Source organism: Gasterosteus aculeatus, chromosome 2 (assembly GCF_964276395.1).
Source record: "Gasterosteus aculeatus chromosome 2, fGasAcu3.hap1.1, whole genome shotgun sequence".
NCBI classification, from domain to species: Eukaryota; Metazoa; Chordata; class Actinopteri; order Perciformes; family Gasterosteidae; genus Gasterosteus; species Gasterosteus aculeatus.
Genome location: NC_135689.1, coordinates 1,437,792 through 1,456,197, shown reverse-complemented (window position 1 = coordinate 1,456,197; position 18,406 = coordinate 1,437,792). Strand labels below are relative to the sequence as shown.

Here is an 18,406-nt window from a genome sequence, read left to right as displayed (position 1 = left end):
AATAAAATCAAGTTTAGAAGTGGTAATAAAATCATTGACTAAAAACGATTTGTTATTAAGAGACCTAACATTAATCAGTTAATTAGTTGATTAACGTAAGAGCATGTCATTAGTGAACGTAAGAGCATCTCACTAGTGTGTATAAGAGCATCTCACTAGTGTGTATAAGAGCATGTCACTAGTGAACGTAAGAGCATCTCACTAGTGTGTATAAGAGCATCTCACTAGTGTGTATAAGAGCATGTCACTAGTGAACGTAAGAGCATCTCACTATTGAACGTAAGAGCATCTCACTAGTGTGTATACGAGCATGTCACTAGTGAACGTAAGAGCATCTCACTAGTGTGTATAAGAGCATGCCACTAGCGAACGTAAGAGCATCTCACTAGTGTGTATAAGAGCATGTCACTAGTGAACGTAAGAGCATCTCACTAGTGTGTATAAGAGCATGCCACTAGCGAACGTAAGAGCATCTCACTAGTGTGTATAAGAGCATGCCACTAGCGAACGTAAGAGCATCTCACTAGTGTGTATAAGAGCATGTCACTAGTGAACGTAAGAGCATCTCACTAGTGTGTATAAGAGCATGCCACTAGCGAACGTAAGAGCATCTCACTAGTGTGTATAAGAGCATCTCACTAGTGTGTATAAGAGCATGTCACTAGTGAACGTAAGAGCATCTCACTAGTGTGTATAAGAGCATCTCACTAGTGTGTATAAGAGCATCTCACTAGTGTGTATAAGAGCATGTCACTAGCGAACGTAAGAGCATCTCACTAGTGTACGTAAGAGCATCTCACTAGTGTGTATAAGAGCATCTCACTAGTGTGTATAAGAGCATCTCATTAGTGTGTATAAGAGCATGTCACTAGTGAACGTAAGAGCATCTCACTAGTGTGTATAAGAGCATGTCACTAGTGTGTATAAGAGCATCTCATTAGTGTGTATAAGAGCATGTCACTAGTGAACGTAAGAGCATCTCACTAGTGTGTATAAGAGCATCTTACTAGTGAAGGTAAGAGCATCTCACTAGTGAACGTAAGAGCATCTCACTAGTGTGTATAAGAGCATCTCACTAGTGCGTATAAGAGCATCTCACTATTGAACATAAGAGCATCTCACTATTGAACGTAAGAGCATCTCACTAGTGCGTATAAGAGCATCTCACTATTGAACATAAGAGCATGTCACTAGTGAACGTAAGAGCATCTCACTAGTGTGTATAAGAGCATCTTACTAGTGAAGGTAAGAGCATCTCACTAGTGAACGTAAGAGCATCTCACTAGTGCGTATAAGAGCATCTCACTAGTGTGTATAAGAGCATCTCACTACTGTGTATGAGTAAAATCTGAAGCAAAGAGGGCAGATTTTGAACAGCGAAAAGCACCAATCTTACGGCCTTCTTTAATGTGCTTTTATGTCCGGACATTTTCCACCAGCCACCACTGATGACTAATAATTAAAACATTCTTGCATGTTTGTTTATTAAAAAGCAAACCTGTTGAACAGGATGCTGATCCTGAGAGATGATGAAGGATGCCCGTCAGCTGGTTTAACTTCCTGTTCACTCCTTTTTGTTCGTTTACACGCCTTCCACCTTGAAGTCTCCCAAATGGACGCAAAAAGGACAAAAGGACAAAGGAACAGTCCAGAACCACTGGACTCTCTAGGTCGTCTTCAACAAAACACGTTACTCCACCTGTTTTTCTGGAGGTGAATCGCTCTGCGACACACGCAAGACTTTACAACCAGGAGGTGAAACGAGTGCGTCGACACGACGGAGCGTAAAGACGCAGAAACATGCGCCAGCGTTTACAGGGGAAGTAGCACCCTTCTACCACTTGTCCCCGTGCGACCACTTGTCCCCGTGCGACCAATCTTACGGCCTTCTTTAATGTGCTTTTATGTCCGGACATTTTCCACCAGCCACCACTGATGACTAATAATTAAAACATTCTTGCATGTTTGTTTATTAAAAAGCAAACCTGTTGAACAGGATGCTGATCCTGAGAGATGATGAAGGATGCCGGTCAGCGGGTTTAAAGTCTTGTGCACTCCTTTTTGTTTCGTTTACACGCCTTCCACCTTGAAGTCTCCCAAATGGACGCAAAAAGGACAAAAGGACAAAGGAACAGTCCAGAACCACTGGACTCTCTACGTCGTCTTCAACAAAACACGTTACTCCACCTGTTGTTCTGGAGGTGAATCGCTCTGCGACACACGCAAGACTTTACAACCAGGAGGTGAAACGAGTGCGTCGACACGACGGAGCGTAAAGACGCAGAAACATGCGCCAGCGTTTACAGGGGAAGTAGCACCCTTCTACCACTTGTCCCCGTGCGATGCCACAGACGCAAAAAGGACAAAAAAACAGGCCAGAACCGAACGTTCGAGTACTCGTCATGAAGCGTTACACTGTAAAAAGACAACTCGCAATTGTTGATCTCATAAGGTTTTCAAATTATCGTGACTCAAAGATGAAGCTTTGCCATAAACAACTAACAAGAACGTGTCAGGCCAGTAAACTCCCTGCCGCTCCAACAAAAGCAGAACGTGAACAACTGGAAAGTCAGACAATTACTTTAATTGCCTGTTTTTGTCTGTAAGGCCTGAGATCTCATTGTTAAAGTTAATTCATCTGCTCCACAAAAACATCCGAAACAATGAGACCTTTTGTGATAATCAGGTCCAGGGTGTGTCCCTTACAATGAGTAGCCTCTTTCACATGTTGAGACAGTTCAAATGTGTCTAAAACAGTCAAAAGTTCTTTTGCACCCTTGTCATTCAAATCGTCAGTATGAAAATTAAAGTCACCAGTTATAACTAGACAGTCAAAGTCGGTAGAGATGCTAGAAAATAATTCAGTAAAATCATCTAAAAAATGTGCAGAATATTTAGGTGGCCTGTAAATAATTAACAGGAGAACTCTGGGAGAACCTTTCAATACAACACAAAGATATTCGAATGATGGAAAATCACTAAGTGACATCTGTTTCCCCTGAAATATATTTTTAAATATAGCAGCAACCCCTCCACCTCTTTTTCCAGATCTACATACATCAATAAAGTTATAGTTGGGGGGTGCTGCCTCAATCAGAATGCTTGCACTGTTATTTTGTTCTAGCCATGTTTCAGTTAAAAACATAAAATCAAGTTTAGAAGTGGTAATAAAATCATTGACTAAAAACGATTTGTTATTAAGAGACCTAACATTAATCAGTTAATTAGTTGATTAACGTAAGAGCATGTCACTAGTGAACGTAAGAGCATCTCACTAGTGTGTATAAGAGCATCTCACTAGTGTGTATAAGAGCATCTCACTAGTGTGTATAAGAGCATGTCACTAGTGAACGTAAGAGCATCTCACTAGTGTGTATAAGAGCATGTCACTAGCGAACGTAAGAGCATCTCACTAGTGTACGTAAGAGCATCTCACTAGTGAACGTAAGAGCATCTCACTAGTGTGTATAAGAGCATCTCACTATTGAACGTAAGAGCATCTCACTAGTGAACGTAAGAGCATCTCACTAGTGTGTATAAGAGCATGTCACTAGTGTGTATAAGAGCATGTCACTAGTGAACGTAAGAGCATCTCACTATTGAACATAAGAGCATCTCACTAGTGTGTATAAGAGCATGTCACTAGTGAACGTAAGAGCATCTCACTAGTGTGTATAAGAGCATGCCACTAGCGAACGTAAGAGCATCTCACTAGTGTGTATAAGAGCATCTCACTAGTGTGTATAAGAGCATGTCACTAGTGAACGTAAGAGCATCTCACTAGTGTGTATAAGAGCATCTCACTAGTGTGTATAAGAGCATGTCACTATTGAACGTAAGAGCATCTCACTAGTGTGTATAAGAGCATGCCACTAGCGAACGTAAGAGCATCTCACTAGTGAACGTAAGAGCATCTCACTAGTGTGTATAAGAGCATGCCACTAGCGAACGTAAGAGCATCTCACTAGTGTGTATAAGAGCATCTCACTATTGAACGTAAGAGCATCTCACTAGTGTGTATAAGAGCATGCCAATAGCGAACGTAAGAGCATCTCACTAGTGTGTATAAGAGCATCTCACTAGTGTGTATAAGAGCATCTCACTAGTGTGTATAAGAGTATGTCACTAGTGTGTTTAAGAGCATCTTACCAGTGAAGGTAAGAGCATCTCACTAGTGTGTATGAGTAAAATCTGAAGCAAAGAGGGCAGATTTTGAACAGCGAAAAGCACCAATCTTACGGCCTTCTTTAATGTGCTTTTATGTCCGGACATTTTCCACCAGCCACCACTGATGACTAATAATTAAAACATTCTTGCATGTTTGTTTATTAAAAAGCAAACCTGTTGAACAGGATGCTGATCCTGAGAGATGATGAAGGATGCCCGTCAGCTGGTTTAACTTCCTGTTCACTCCTTTTTGTTCGTTTACACGCCTTCCACCTTGAAGTCTCCCAAATGGACGCAAAAAGGACAAAAGGACAAAGGAACAGTCCAGAACCACTGGACTCTCTAGGTCGTCTTCAACAAAACACGTTACTCCACCTGTTTTTCTGGAGGTGAATCGCTCTGCGACACACGCAAGACTTTACAACCAGGAGGTGAAACGAGTGCGTCGACACGACGGAGCGTAAAGACGCAGAAACATGCGCCAGCGTTTACAGGGGAAGTAGCACCCTTCTACCACTTGTCCCCGTGCGACCACTTGTCCCCGTGCGACCAATCTTACGGCCTTCTTTAATGTGCTTTTATGTCCGGACATTTTCCACCAGCCACCACTGATGACTAATAATTAAAACATTCTTGCATGTTTGTTTATTAAAAAGCAAACCTGTTGAACAGGATGCTGATCCTGAGAGATGATGAAGGATGCCGGTCAGCGGGTTTAAAGTCTTGTGCACTCCTTTTTGTTTCGTTTACACGCCTTCCACCTTGAAGTCTCCCAAATGGACGCAAAAAGGACAAAAGGACAAAGGAACAGTCCAGAACCACTGGACTCTCTACGTCGTCTTCAACAAAACACGTTACTCCACCTGTTGTTCTGGAGGTGAATCGCTCTGCGACACACGCAAGACTTTACACCCAGGAGGTGAAACGAGTGCGTCGACACGACGGAGCGTAAAGACGCAGAAACATGCGCCAGCGTTTACAGGGGAAGTAGCACCCTTCTACCACTTGTCCCCGTGCGATGCCACAGACGCAAAAAGGACAAAAAAACAGGCCAGAACCGAACGTTCGAGTACTCGTCATGAAGCGTTACACTGTAAAAAGACAACTCGCAATTGTTGATCTCATAAGGTTTTCAAATTATCGTGACTCAAAGATGAAGCTTTGCCATAGCTTTGCCAGAGTCAAACGGCCCCTGAGACCAGCCTGGTAACCGGACAGACTGACGGCGAGCCAGAGCACCGTCTACGGGATGAGCCATGGGGCGTGGCAGCGGGCGGAACACAGGGTGGAAACTATAGGACGACCCAAAGCGAAACATAAGTATGAGGGGCCGTTTAGGACTTGACTACTGAGACACTCTTCCGCGTACTGATGAAACACTCATGCGCATCTCACCAGTGTCTAGGGGTGGAGGATGTAAACAAGTTCAAATAATAAACCCGGGAGATCTTGACTAACAGCAAAAAAGGGTATTTAATGATGGAAAACTCAACACAAGGCAACTGAAAATAATCTCCGAAAGGAAGACGGGTTTGGGGTACGGCTCCTTCTTCACTGGCTCGCAGAAACTCCTCAAGGCAGCACCCAACACCTCTGTGGTTCCGCTCTGGCTTCCACTGTAGCAACACCCCACTCTGGCTTGGCACAGCCATTTAATCCACTGCTGATCAGCTGTGCGTAAGAGCATCTCACTAGTGTGTATAAGAGCATCTCACTAGTGTGTATAAGAGCATCTCACTAGTGAACGTAAGAGCATCTCACTAGTGTGTATGAGTAAAATCTGAAGCAAAGAGGGCAGATTTTGAACAGCGAAAAGCACCAATCTTACGGCCTTCTTTAATGTGCTTTTATGTCCGGACATTTTCCACCAGCCACCACTGATGACTAATAATTAAAACATTCTTGCATGTTTGTTTATTAAAAAGCAAACCTGTTGAACAGGATGCTGATCCTGAGAGATGATGAAGGATGCCGGTCAGCTGGTTTAACGTCCTGTTCACTCCTTTTTGTTTCGTTTACACGCCTTCCACCTTGAAGTCTCCCAAATGGACGCAAAAAGGACAAAAGGACAAAGGAACAGTCCAGAACTAAAGCAGAACCAAACTTGACTGTCTGACTGTCAGCCGTTCTACTTCTACGAAATTCTCCGCTTCTATCCGCTTTTCTGTAGCGGTTATACATAAGATACTATAGTAAAACTAAGCTGAGTGTTCATAACTTTTAATCTGAGACTGGTGTTTGTTTACCGGTTATGTTACGTTTAAATTCATAACTTTATGTTTAAATGTCAGGTGGCAGGTGGAGGCGTCACCTGCCACCGTTCCCTGAGCAATTGGCCTCAGCTGCATTCAATGGCATGAATAGTTTGTATGCCTGTCTATTTAAGTAGTAGTGGCGGAGGGGAGAGAGAAGTCACACGAGGGATCCGGATGGCGAGAGCGCAATTACTTCTGAGAGTTGGAGAATAAAGTGGATTAAACACCAACCAACCAGGTTATAAACATGTTCCACCCTGTGGAATTATGCCTCCAAGATGATGAAATGAGTTTTGTGTTTAAAATAATTAAACAACTGTGTCTAAAATACACACATTATAAAATAAGATTTCCTCTTTAGAAGAAAAAACATTCATTAATAACATTGTTGAGATTAATCACAATTTATGAATTCCAAAATGCGATTAATTAGTTAATTTTAATATATTGACAGGCCTATTTTCAACTTATTAACCTGTTGTCTCTTTTCTTAATTTGACATTACTTTGTTGGTTGGATGTTTTCTGCTTGTTTCAATAAAACAATTGTTATGGAGGCGACCGTGGCGCGTTGGAGTACAGAGGCTGCGCCAGGAACCTCAGGCGGTTCGATCGCCCCTGAGCAAGACTCCTAACTGCTCCCCGGCGCCTTTACAGCAGCCCGCTGCTTCCACTGTGTGGGATGGGATTAATGCAGAGAACAATTTCCTGTATGTGCAATATAATAAAAATGGCTTCTTCTTAAACCACCATCCTCTGCTCTAAGGGAGCATGGCGCCCCCTGGTGTTCAACAAGGGTCATTACACGAGGACAATCTGAGAAGAACCCGTTTTATTTCTTTGGAGCACCACACAGCATCTTTAAGTTTCCCTTTGCACGCAAAAATATTTCTCTTTTCTTTTTATCATTTTTACAAAAGCAGCCAAGAATAAAATAAACCTCAGGAGATTTGCATTAGATTACATTTTGGTAATATGGAAAACATCAAGTGACATAAAAAAAAAGAAAAACCTTAAAAATAATTAGGTTGAGCCACTCGTTAACAGAACTATAAATAAGTCAACATCACACACATCTGAAAAATAAATACACGTCAAAATCTGTTCACTGACGAATTATTTAAATATATCTTTTAAAAGTTGTGACAGAAGTTTCTTAAAGCTGAAAGAAAATGAGCATGATTAGTTACACGTGCTCTCAAATGAAACATGCATTAAAAATGATAAAACTAAAACAAAAACTTTGTGAACGTTACAAAGAGTTTAAAATCCTAAGCAAAGGGCCCTGAACACCGCATCCTCTTTTGGTGCAAAGATATTATAATCTTTGCACAAAATATTGATAATATAGATTATATTTGTGTGACGGAGGATTCTCTGCTCTCTCTCATCTTTCAAAAAGCTGAATTCTGGCTTTACCAACTGGGTTTACTTCCTTCTTGTTGTCGTCGTCGTCTTCCTGCCGGCTGGGCTTCAGAGGAGTCAGCTCGGGGGCGATTATGTCTCCGTCCTGTGTGAGGAACAAAACAACAGAGGACAGATTGGGACCATAAACGGTTTACTGAGGGACAAAAAAATCAAGAGAGAAGTAGTTATTTTGTCAGACTTTTATACAATTGGACTTATTTTCTGTGATTTTGTCACCGTTTTCCAGCTTGTTGCAGGTGTTTTTTTCCTGTTCCTGCATTGTAACCGATCGTCTCTGCAGGTGCAGATTACCTGAGGCTTCGAGAAGTTCTCGTCCATGCACCACTGGACAAAGTTCTTCTTTGCCGCCTCCAGACTCCTGCTGTCAAGCTTCTTGCAGTAAACCCGGATCAGCTGCTCGGCAAACTGCTCCGGGAGAAGTTTAGACACCTGGCGAGGAGGAGAAGCAGGCGGCTTAGTTTTGAGGACAGGTGAAAACGGTCAGAGTCCACAAAGCTGCTTCTTCTTCGCGGTTTCCATGACAACAGTATCTTGATGTCACCCTCTATACTCCTGAGATCTGAAGTCGGGGCTTCTGGTTCGGGTCTGACCTGGTTCTTGCGGATCTGGACGGCTTTGCTCGGGTCGTCCTTGCTGTAGAAGCGCACGCTGTTGATGGGGTTCTTCTCCTTCATCCCGTAGTCCAAGTTGATGACCTAAAAGAGTGAGAAGGTTGTAGTGAAGCCTGCAGACACATGGTAGAGCAGGGAGCACGGGGACTGATCAGATCAATAAGCCTCACATCGATGATGAAGTCCTCTGGATTCAGAACCACGTCCTGAGAGGCGCATCGAGCCAGATCGGCTTCCCAGCTCGCAATCCTCTCCTTTCAGAGGGGAAAGAGCAGGAGGTGGAGGTTGCTTATTTAACCATGGGGGGGGGGTTACGATGCATCACATCAATTTATGCAGTTTGAAATAATACATTCACCCCTCGGCTTAAATGTTCTATTTAGCCGTATTCAGACTGACGGTCAGCTGGAAATCATCAGTAATTCTTCACTTTACTGACAATCTGGTAAATAAATAAAAAAACCTGGATCCCAGAAATGATCCATGACCCGATAATGAAAGTCACTGTCATCTCAGTACACGTAGAAGCGGCGCATGCAGCTACTCGAGCAATGTGACGCGCACACACACACACACACACACACACACACACAGCGGCGCATGCAGCTACTCGAGCAATGTGGCACGCGCGCACACACACACACACACACACACACACACACACCTGAGGGACGTTCTCGTGTTGGTCCGCCTGGGTGTGGCCGAGACATTTGTAGAGGCGTCGACACACGACGTTTTTAAGAATCTCCCTCGAGTCCTTCAGCGCCGCGGAGGACGAGTTGAGTATTTGTTCAAAGACGTTATCTAGAAAGAGAGCAGGGAGCTCTTCAGACTCGACCTCCACTAAGACACTGACTGTAGCACTCACGTTGTACTTCTAATGCTTCTTATCTGTAACAAGTTGTAAATGGGCTTATTTGATGAAATTGCACTTTGTTGTTTCTTCTGAGTTTGTCTTGTTAGAAGTCTGAATTAGCACGGATGATGGGATGGATGCGATCTAGCATTGTGATGGAATATGGGAGGCAACATTTCCAATTTAGCGCGAGGGGGTGTTGAGAGGACAGCAGGATATGCAAAATTGATAATGATGTCGTATGACGTTTTAAGGAGGAAGAACTATTAAGGGTTTAGGACGGAAAAGGGGACATATATCTGAGGTGCGTATGTTTTAACCTTATGAGTAAGACCAAACACTGTTGATAATATCATCAGCCATTTTATGGAGAACATATAAAATAGACTTAACCAGGGTATTATAAGAGGTATAATGTCAGCCTTATTTACACACTTAGTGTCTTTCTGGTGTAAAAGGGACAGTTGGAGCTGGTTGTTGGTTTTTGGGGTGGTTCTTGCGGTGAGAGAAGCTGTAGAATAAGATCTGCCTCAGGAACGAGTCCGGACTTTCTAAGTTCAACACTTCATTCTCCTTTTTTCCTCTAACTTGTTATAATCTGAATTTTTCTTATAAAGTAAATAAAAGCGTTTGCTCTGAGCCTTTGAAGTTTCTTCATTGAGACCCACGACTCTTGTTGTTCACAGTGTCACACACACACTGATCCCTCATCGCCTCGTTTCAGTGGATATCAGCACATAACGTCAAACTTGTTGTTATCAATTCCTGCTTCACATGGAAAACATTCAGGTGGAAATCAAAGTGACGGCGTGTTTCTACTCACCGGTCACCTTGGTGTAGGCCTCCATGTCATCGATTGCCGTGGAGAGAGAGAACATCTTCCCTTTAGAGCCTTCAAACAGGATGTGCCCGTCTGCTTTCAAAAAGGCCTCAGTGATCCTGAGAAAATCACATGATCGCTGTGTAAAAACGTAGCACACGTGGGGGGTCATGAAGAAAAGACAACAAGCTCCTCACATAGTCTCCACGATTTTGGCCACTTTGTGCTGGTAGGCTCTCCGGTGGAGACAGTTCCTTGTGTGGAACATGTCGTACAGATTTCCCACTTCCTGTTAAGAGACAACCGATTAGAGGACGCACGGAGGACGGAAGTTCTGACAAGGTATTTTCAAAGAGACTCACATCTGAAATGAATGCACACAAAATGTAAACGTAGAGCAAACGCTTGAGTGCCCGGATCCTCCCTACTGACCAGCAGGGGGCGACTCCTCTGCTCCCATCAGAGGGTGGATACCCGGCCCGAGCCCGTCGGCTGGGGCCGGGTTCGGATAAATATTTAGAAAATATAGTCGGGCTCGGACACATCGATAAGGCATTGAACATTCCATATATAAAATATCTTAATAAGTAATGACGTAGAACCTCGGTTCCAAGACTGGGGAAGGGTTCGCGAAGTGGTTCAGGGGGAGAAAATGTCCACGATAACAGAAAACAGACGGGATTCGCAGAATGTACCGTTTGAAACAGAATTGCAACTTTCAGACGGAAACATCATTTTGTGCATCAAAATCGCCCAAATTCCCCTGTATTTGGTCCTGCCAGGCTGTATTTCTTTCTTATAAACTAGAGGGTGGATACCCGGCCCAACCCGTCGGTACCCGCCGGGTTCCGGTAAATATTTAGAAAATATACAGGTCTTTACCAGAGACATACGCCTTCTCCTCCCAATATGGGCTCTTCCTTTTCGCTGCTTGCAAAGAACCAAAGATGGCGACTACATAAATGATAAACTTGAGGATAACGTTGATTAGGTTTTTATAGTTGAAAAGTTTTTAAAAATCTGAAGAGAATATTTATTCTACAGCTTGTGATGAACAGGTGTAGTTTGGGCGACTGTTTAAAGAGAGCACGCTTCTCAAATTGAGCCTTTGGATCTCCGGTGGGTTAGAAGCACCTTGTCTCTGGTGCAGATGTGCTTCTGCCCGTCTACCTCACACACTTTGGCGAACATCAGGCAGCGGCTGTAGTCAAAGTTGTTCTTGATGCCCAGGTGGTAGCAGTCCCTGAGGATGAAGACACGTCGTGGTGAGAAGACCAAGTTAACAGATGAATAAGGAACATTCAGGGTACAGACCCCACCTGGCAAAGTAGTCCCACTTGTCCACATCGATGCCGTTTCTTTTGTTGGACACGATTTCATAGAGGAAGGACTTGTCCTCTGGACGGCCTCTATAGGGCCACTGGGGAGATGAGACCACAGTGACGTCAGGAACGAATAGAACAACGTGATCATTCTTCCACCTGGAGACCCAAAACATTTAATTCGACTACCTCCAGCTTCTTCATGTCCTTTGGGTCCATCGGTCCGGCGATCTGTTCCTTGATGAAGTCCAGGTCCTCTGGCAGCTTCAGGCCGTGCTCCTCCATCACGGGCTGCAGATCGTTGTCAGCCACCAGGTGGTCAAACATCTTCACGGAGGCGTCCTCATGCTGCAACATCAAAAATCAGAAAAGGAAAATGGTCAGGACGTGAAAGTGAAAGTAAGATGACTCAAATAGAAAGTCCACTCCACTGTGTCCCTAATCTTGTACTTACTGTCGTTCCATGAAGTCAAATTACATTACGAATGAATTATGGCAGCTCATATAAAAAAGGCCTCTGTCAACATACGTCTTTGTTACTGTATCTTTAGGTTAAAAGCAGGGGAATAACACCAGATCTAAAGTAAGAATGGAAGTGGGGCGAGGTGAGACCAGGTGAGAGGATTTGTGAATCCCAGCTGATTGTGATGCAAACGGAGTCTTTAGGTTAAAGTGGAGCAGATAAAAGTTTAAAAAGAATTTAACTGAGATCTCAGGGCCTCACAGACAAAAACAGGCAGAAGTAACTTTTCCAGTTGTTCACATTGTGCTTTTTTTTTTTAGGAGCAGAGACTCCAAATAAAATAACACATAAAAAAGAAATGAAGGAAAGAACCCAATGCACAGGAAGTGATCTATAAACAGTAAAATATAAGTGTCATTGTGTCCTACCTTCCAGGTGAGACCTGGGCGCGCTTTGGGGATGAACTTTCCGTCAAACATGTGGGAGAAGGGCCCGTGTCCTGGAGGGGAAGAGGATGTAATCAACACGCCATCACTTCTGGTCCCGATAGGTCGCCATTAAGCCCCCGACACTGAACTGAACTCACCGAGGTCGTGGCAGAGCCCGGCGATCTGCACACAGAGGACGTCTCTGCGGGTGATGTGGAGCTCTGGCTGCCTCTGGTCCAGAGCTCGGACCAGTTGTCCGGCCAGATGCCCCACCCTGAGGACGAGGACAAACACCAATGAGCTACACCGGATGAAGAGACTCATCGGAGCGTTTTCTTCACGTTTATAGCCTAACAAGAAGTCATGTTCATCCATTTGTGGGTCTACGGTAAGACTTCCCAGCGTCGGCTTGTCCAGTGGATGTTGCAACTGGTTTTATAGCTACATGGCTGTTCGTGTCCAGCGGGTTAAGACGGAAAACATCACGTCTGAATTCTTAACATTTCAAAAGGTGTGCCTCAAGGCTCCATTTTAGGCCCTATTTTGTTCTCTATTTATATTAATGATGTGGCCAAAGCTGCTGGAAATTCCTCTATTCATCTGTATGCGGATGACACCATCATATATTCAGCTGGTCCCTCACTCCACTCTGTCCATTCAACAAAGCCTCACTACCATCCAACAGTCTTTCCACAACCTCCACCCGGTCCTCAACTCCAAAAAGACCATATGCAGTGGCGGTTCTGGGCACGGGCGAACCGGTCAGCCGCCCGGGCCGGCATTTTTTCATGGCTCATGGGGGGCGGCACGAGCGCTGAAAAAAAAAAAAAAATCCTCTGCTCCGCGAAGCAGTTTTCTATCATCGATCGTTTCACTGTGTGGGGAATTGGCAGATTGTGGCCCCCTGCGGCTGCAGGCGCCCTGCTTGTTGGAGGTGCTGTGCAAAGAAGCTGTGTGAGAAGGGGAAAAGGGAGGGGCGCGCGGGGGCAGTTCACCTCTGGGTCACCCAAATGGAACGGTCGGATAAGGGGGGGGGGCAGGGGTCGGGGATTCACTGTTTAATACGCTAATGTAATTAGTGGGCTAAAGTCAGTCACACACCGACTTTCTTAGAAATAACACACATTTCAATAATGATAAATGAAGTTAGTTCCTGCACATTTTTGTTTTTTAGGAATTGTGTGAAATGGCCAATAAAAATTGGTAATACAAAACGATTATGTGTCACCTGTCACCAAGGTTAATTGGTTTAGTCTTGACTTCTGGTCGTGACTGACAGTGTTGGGGGGAAATCTGTTGCTTGTCGCGTCAGAGGCAAATAAAAACAGATGGACAGAAAAAGGTTAAAATCATCAGGTTCCCTACAGAAAGAAAAGAAAAGAAAAGGAGGAGAAACGAGCAAAAGATGGAGGTATGCAAATATGTTGTCTCTCTGTATGATTATACATGTGTCATACATTAATTGGTGGGGTAACTCTTTCGTCTGTTAGCCTTTTTGCTAGGTTGCTTAATGCTTATAAAACAATAATTCGGTTTTAACTCAACAAACACAAGGTTTGTAATTTCACCATAATATGTGCTTTGCAACAAAACTCTTACAAGTTCAGTTATTGTTTATTTCCATCATTTGGTTTAAAGTTAGGTCCTGTCATTAACCAACAGAATTCTCAAATCTGTAGGTAGTTTCAAAGACGGACATTTGCTATTTGCTACAACTGTATTTTGTGACAAAGTATTGTTTAACAGTCAGAACTAAGAGTGTGCCATGCATAGAATTCAAGGCTGTAACCAAGGAGCTAATGTTTCCTCCCTAAAAGTTAGATTAATATAGCATGTAATGAAAGACATTTAGTGTAAGGGCATGTTAATTAACCCTACTATATTATGTTTGGGGTCAATTTGGCCCCAGGCTGTTTTAGCTGTATAAACATAATCCTACGGTCTTTGGATTTAAATTTCAATTGCAAATCAAGGAAGGCCAGAAACGTCAGGTTTTAGATTTAGTTTGTGTTTTCTGTTCTTAGTGCAATAGTGAAACAGTTCGATTGTATTTAGTGTGTTTCCACATTTGTGTGATGAAGAATTTGTGCTATTTACAATATTTATTCTATATTATTATTTTTTGTATTGTATATTTTGTGCAAATGTGTGTTTCCTGTTGTAATTGCAAGAGTAACTGGGTTCTGTTGTGTTTTTCTAATGTAATTCTCACTTAAGTTAAAATAAAAAAAATAAAATATAACTGCAGAATTTTGTGAACTTTTTCTTTTTGGGGGGGGGGGGGGGCGCTCAAAGGTGGTCTCGCCCCGGGCGCCATTCAATGCAGAACCGCCCCTGACCATATGTATGCGGTTTGACCGGAAAAACCTCATCAGCCCCGGCCCTCCCAAGATCTACAGTGCTGATGGATCGGAGATGGAGTTTCACAGCTACTGGTTGGACTCCCAACATACACATCAAAATCCTTCTGGCTAAAGTCAAAGACGGGGTTTCCTGTATTGAAACAAGGCCTTGTTCACACACTCATTCACCAAATTCACACTTGTGAAAATGACCATCCTTCCTCTATTTGACTCTGGAAATATAATTTATAAAACGGCATCAAAGACCACCCTCAGAAAACTGGAAACCCTCCACCACTCAGCAATCCCCAAGTGCAGCCTTCACCACCCACCACTGTGATCTTTGGATTGGTGGATTGGCCCCCCCTTCACACCTGGCGGCTAAAACATGGCTGCTCGTGGTTGATGATCAAAAGTTCTTTTCATGGGCTTAGTTGGGGGTTCGCTGTCTTGACTTGATTTAGGAGTTGGGTAAGGGGGGGGAGCAGGATGTGCCGAGCAGGCAGACACGAGTCTGACAGGATGGGGAGTCAGTGTCTGTCCTGGCTGAGGAATGTAAGGTCTGCAGGTCAACTAGTAGATTTACCAGCCTAAGGGGGGTTAGAGACACACCAACACTATTCAACATACACACTCCGTTCGCTGATGTTTACGATAAGTCAGGAGTCTGGACATCGGATGTGACCGGATCTTTAGATGCGGGGGGTGGAAGGTCCTCCTCTACGCCAGTTTAGACAAAACATGATGTTCTTGCTGATGTTAGTTGGTTGTCGGCCTGTGTGCTGCCTGAACTGCTCCTGCCTTTGCAAACGCAGCGCTGATACTTGACCTGTGATCTGACAAATAAATCTCCCACAACGAGAGAAGTTGTTCGGCTGAATTTTTGATAACCCCGACCGGGCTCCAAATCTTGAACACGTATTCTTACATGATCTACAAATCATTTTGGGAGTGACCCCCGATACCGCTCAAATCTTCTGCACATTTCGGACAGCAAACGCCATTTAAGATCCAGTGACTGATGATTCCAAAAGTCCGTACTGCGTTTGGTCGTAACTCCTTTCATTTTGCTGCTGCAAATGATTGGAACTCATTACAAAACACGCTCAAACTTACAGCCCTCACGTCTCTCGACATGTTCAAACAAAAGCTGCACCGAGCCATAGTTGACTGTTGTAGGCACTTCTCTCTCTTCCATTTTTACAAAGTACTTCCAGTAATCTGCCTTTTTTCTACATAGTGTTTATTAATTTAACAATGTTGTTTTTAGCCATTTGTTTGTCATACTGTATTGTGTCCGTTTGTGTCACTTGTGTGGACGGTGCTGCTGCCTCTTGGCCAGCTCATCCTGGTAAATGAGAACTTGTTCTTAATCGCTTAACGTGGTGATAGGACTCGTTGGTTCACGGCTTTATGACTGTAGTGACCAGCGGAGCGATGCCGGGTCAACAGACCAGCGCCCCTAGTGGAGGACATACCCGAGGGAGTGTTCGAAGCGGTTGTGGGACGCTCCGGGGAAAACAAAGTAGGCCCCCCCGAGCTGCTTGATGTGACGGAGCCTCTGGAACTGAGGCGTGTCGATGATTCTGATGAGCAGAGGGTGCATCTCCATGTGGCCGTGGATGGGATCGTTGAACACCTGGAAGACACAAGCAGCTGAGAGACGCGTCTAGAACAAGAATTAACCCCCAAAGCCGGTTCCAAAGTAGCAGGAAGCCAGAGTGTTGGTAAGGATCAGAGTACGAGATGCAGATCAGAAGCAGGTAAAATGTCACTAAATAGAAACACAAATGTGGGAACTGGTTTGTCGTCTCTTCACAGACTTCAACGGTTTGTTTGGAAAAGGGAACAGAAACAATCTTCACTTCCTCTCGGGTTAATCACACAAGTTCCTCTCCTTCGCTCTATTGTGTCTTCATCGGCCCTTCGGCCCTGAACTTGTGCAGATGTTACCTTGCTCGGCTCCACTTCGATCTGCCACAGCGTCCTGAGGCTGTGTAGAACTCGCAGGCGGTCCCCGAGGAACCTGGACGTGAACCCGTCCATGAGGAGACAGAAACAAATGGTGAGGGAACATTAAAGCCAATCCCCAGTTAACCCCTCTGTGACCCAACCTGGTTTATGGCCTCTGCTCTGAAGATTCATACCATGATAACAAGTGTAAGAACTCAGGACCTACTTTGTCCATCTGGACATTGTTTCCTGTCAGGATGAAGGGGAACCCCTGTGAGCGTTCTGGTGGGTAAGACCTCATGAAGAGAGCCCATAAGTACCAATAAATAGCGTGTGATGCGTTCTGAGGTAGTCGTGGTCCCCTGACAGGTCGCAGCCCTCGCGCTGAAGCTATGGACCTGCTGACGTCCTGTGAGACCCTCAGGGTTTCATGTTCAACAAACTTACTTCAAGCCCATCTTCTCCAGATCAGCATCCGCCAGGTAGCGCAGCCCCACCCCGGTGATTCTGTGCTCTGGATGCCGGAGACAAAAACACAGATGAGAAGAAATATTTAAAAATAGCTTTTGTATACATATCAACATTTATAATTAAGATTTCCAACAAAGAGGACCAACCTCTAAACGCATCCTCCCACTCTCCGAGACCTTCCGCCCGCAGGTACCGACACGTTTCTTCTGCTCCCCATCCCGCGTAGTCCGTCTGTGGCGCTCCGGGCCCCGGTGCTCTCTTCCCCGGCGCGCTGAGGCTGCTATCGGGGGGAAACGATCGCTTTCGGCTTGCCATGATGGACCGGGGAACCGGGTCAGAAGAGTTGGTGAGTCCCGCGCGGTGAGAGAGGGAGACCCGCTGAATCACAGCCGGCGATGAAGCGACGTCGAACCGCAGCAGCTGATCGGAACCGCGCGGCAAGAAGACACCGCGACCGGCGAGAATCACCCGGGTTTTGTTTCCTCACCGGTGTGTCAAGCTCATCCGACACGGGCAACGTTTCCGGTGGATGGTTTTCAAAATAAAACACGACGGACGGATAACGTGCAGTGTTCGCCAAAGATGTATTTTTTTGTTCCATGAAATACATAAATATTGTCATCAATTGGAAATATGGTTTTAGAAGTGATGAAATTAATAAATAATAAAGATATTTATTATATATCTATTAAAGATGTGGACATATTTACGGATTCATTTTAAAGTAAAACAACTTACTTCCGGTACTTTACTTGCTGTTTGGCTACAGCTTGATGGGCGTGGCTTCCGATTGGCTGGGACGAGGAGGGCGGAGCAACAAGCCGCCGTGAGAAAACGTAGGTTGACATTTATAGAAAGATAAACCCCGGATTACATCCCAATCAGTGCTGTAGTGGTAAAATTAGAGGTGGGTAAACTCTGAATTTTGTGATCATACAGACCTCGACGCGATGCGAAGCAACGCAACACAAAGCGTTGCGACTCTGTAAGGCTGTCCTGGCTATATTGCATTATGTTATCAGTAAAAGTCATATACAATCAATGACAATGAATACATGTGTTAGTAGTTCATTACATTTTATTTAATTAATTTTATTATTTAATTTTATTAAGAAAACAGTAAAGAAAAGTATGTCAACACAACACAACAACACAATTGCAGATTAAGAACTACCTACATACGGAGTCTCCTTTTCACAGTAGTGCCCAGAGGGCCTCCTTGTCCTCCACGTCAGGTCCTGCCTTGCACAGAGGAGCCATGAACCCCAGAACACGTGTTCTGGGGTTCATG

At 44.3% G+C, this 18,406-nt stretch overlaps 1 protein-coding gene across 1 annotated transcript; it reads right to left on the bottom strand.

The window, feature by feature from the left end:
• Positions 1-7,238: 7,238 nt before the first annotated feature.
• On the bottom strand, positions 7,239-18,002 carry LOC120829367 (deoxynucleoside triphosphate triphosphohydrolase SAMHD1). The gene is made up of 16 exons (XM_078081699.1): positions 17,262-18,002; positions 17,092-17,158; positions 16,645-16,717; positions 16,170-16,330; positions 12,508-12,623; positions 12,350-12,420; positions 11,648-11,806; positions 11,456-11,556; positions 11,271-11,379; positions 10,334-10,425; positions 10,140-10,255; positions 9,125-9,264; positions 8,631-8,714; positions 8,440-8,544; positions 8,141-8,278; positions 7,239-7,931 (listed from the first exon to the last, which is right to left on the bottom strand). The coding sequence occupies exons 1-16, from the start codon at positions 17,428-17,430 to the stop codon at positions 7,809-7,811; spliced, it is 1,824 nt and encodes a 607-aa protein (XP_077937825.1). The 5' UTR covers positions 17,431-18,002; the 3' UTR covers positions 7,239-7,808.
• Positions 18,003-18,406: the final 404 nt, after the last annotated feature.

Bases quoted from the DNA above. Each gene is read 5' to 3' on its own strand.
- LOC120829367 (XM_078081699.1), bottom strand. From the start codon at position 17,430: ATGGCAAGCCGAAAGCGATCGTTTCCCCCCGATAGCAGCCTCAGCGCG. The intron at 11,380-11,455 runs GTGGGGTCTGTA...CTTCATCCTCAG, and splicing joins AAGTGGGACTACTTTGCCAG to GGACTGCTACCACCTGGGCA. The intron at 8,715-9,124 runs GTGTGTGTGTGT...CCCCTCTGAAAG, and splicing joins AACACGAGAACGTCCCTCAG to GAGAGGATTGCGAGCTGGGA.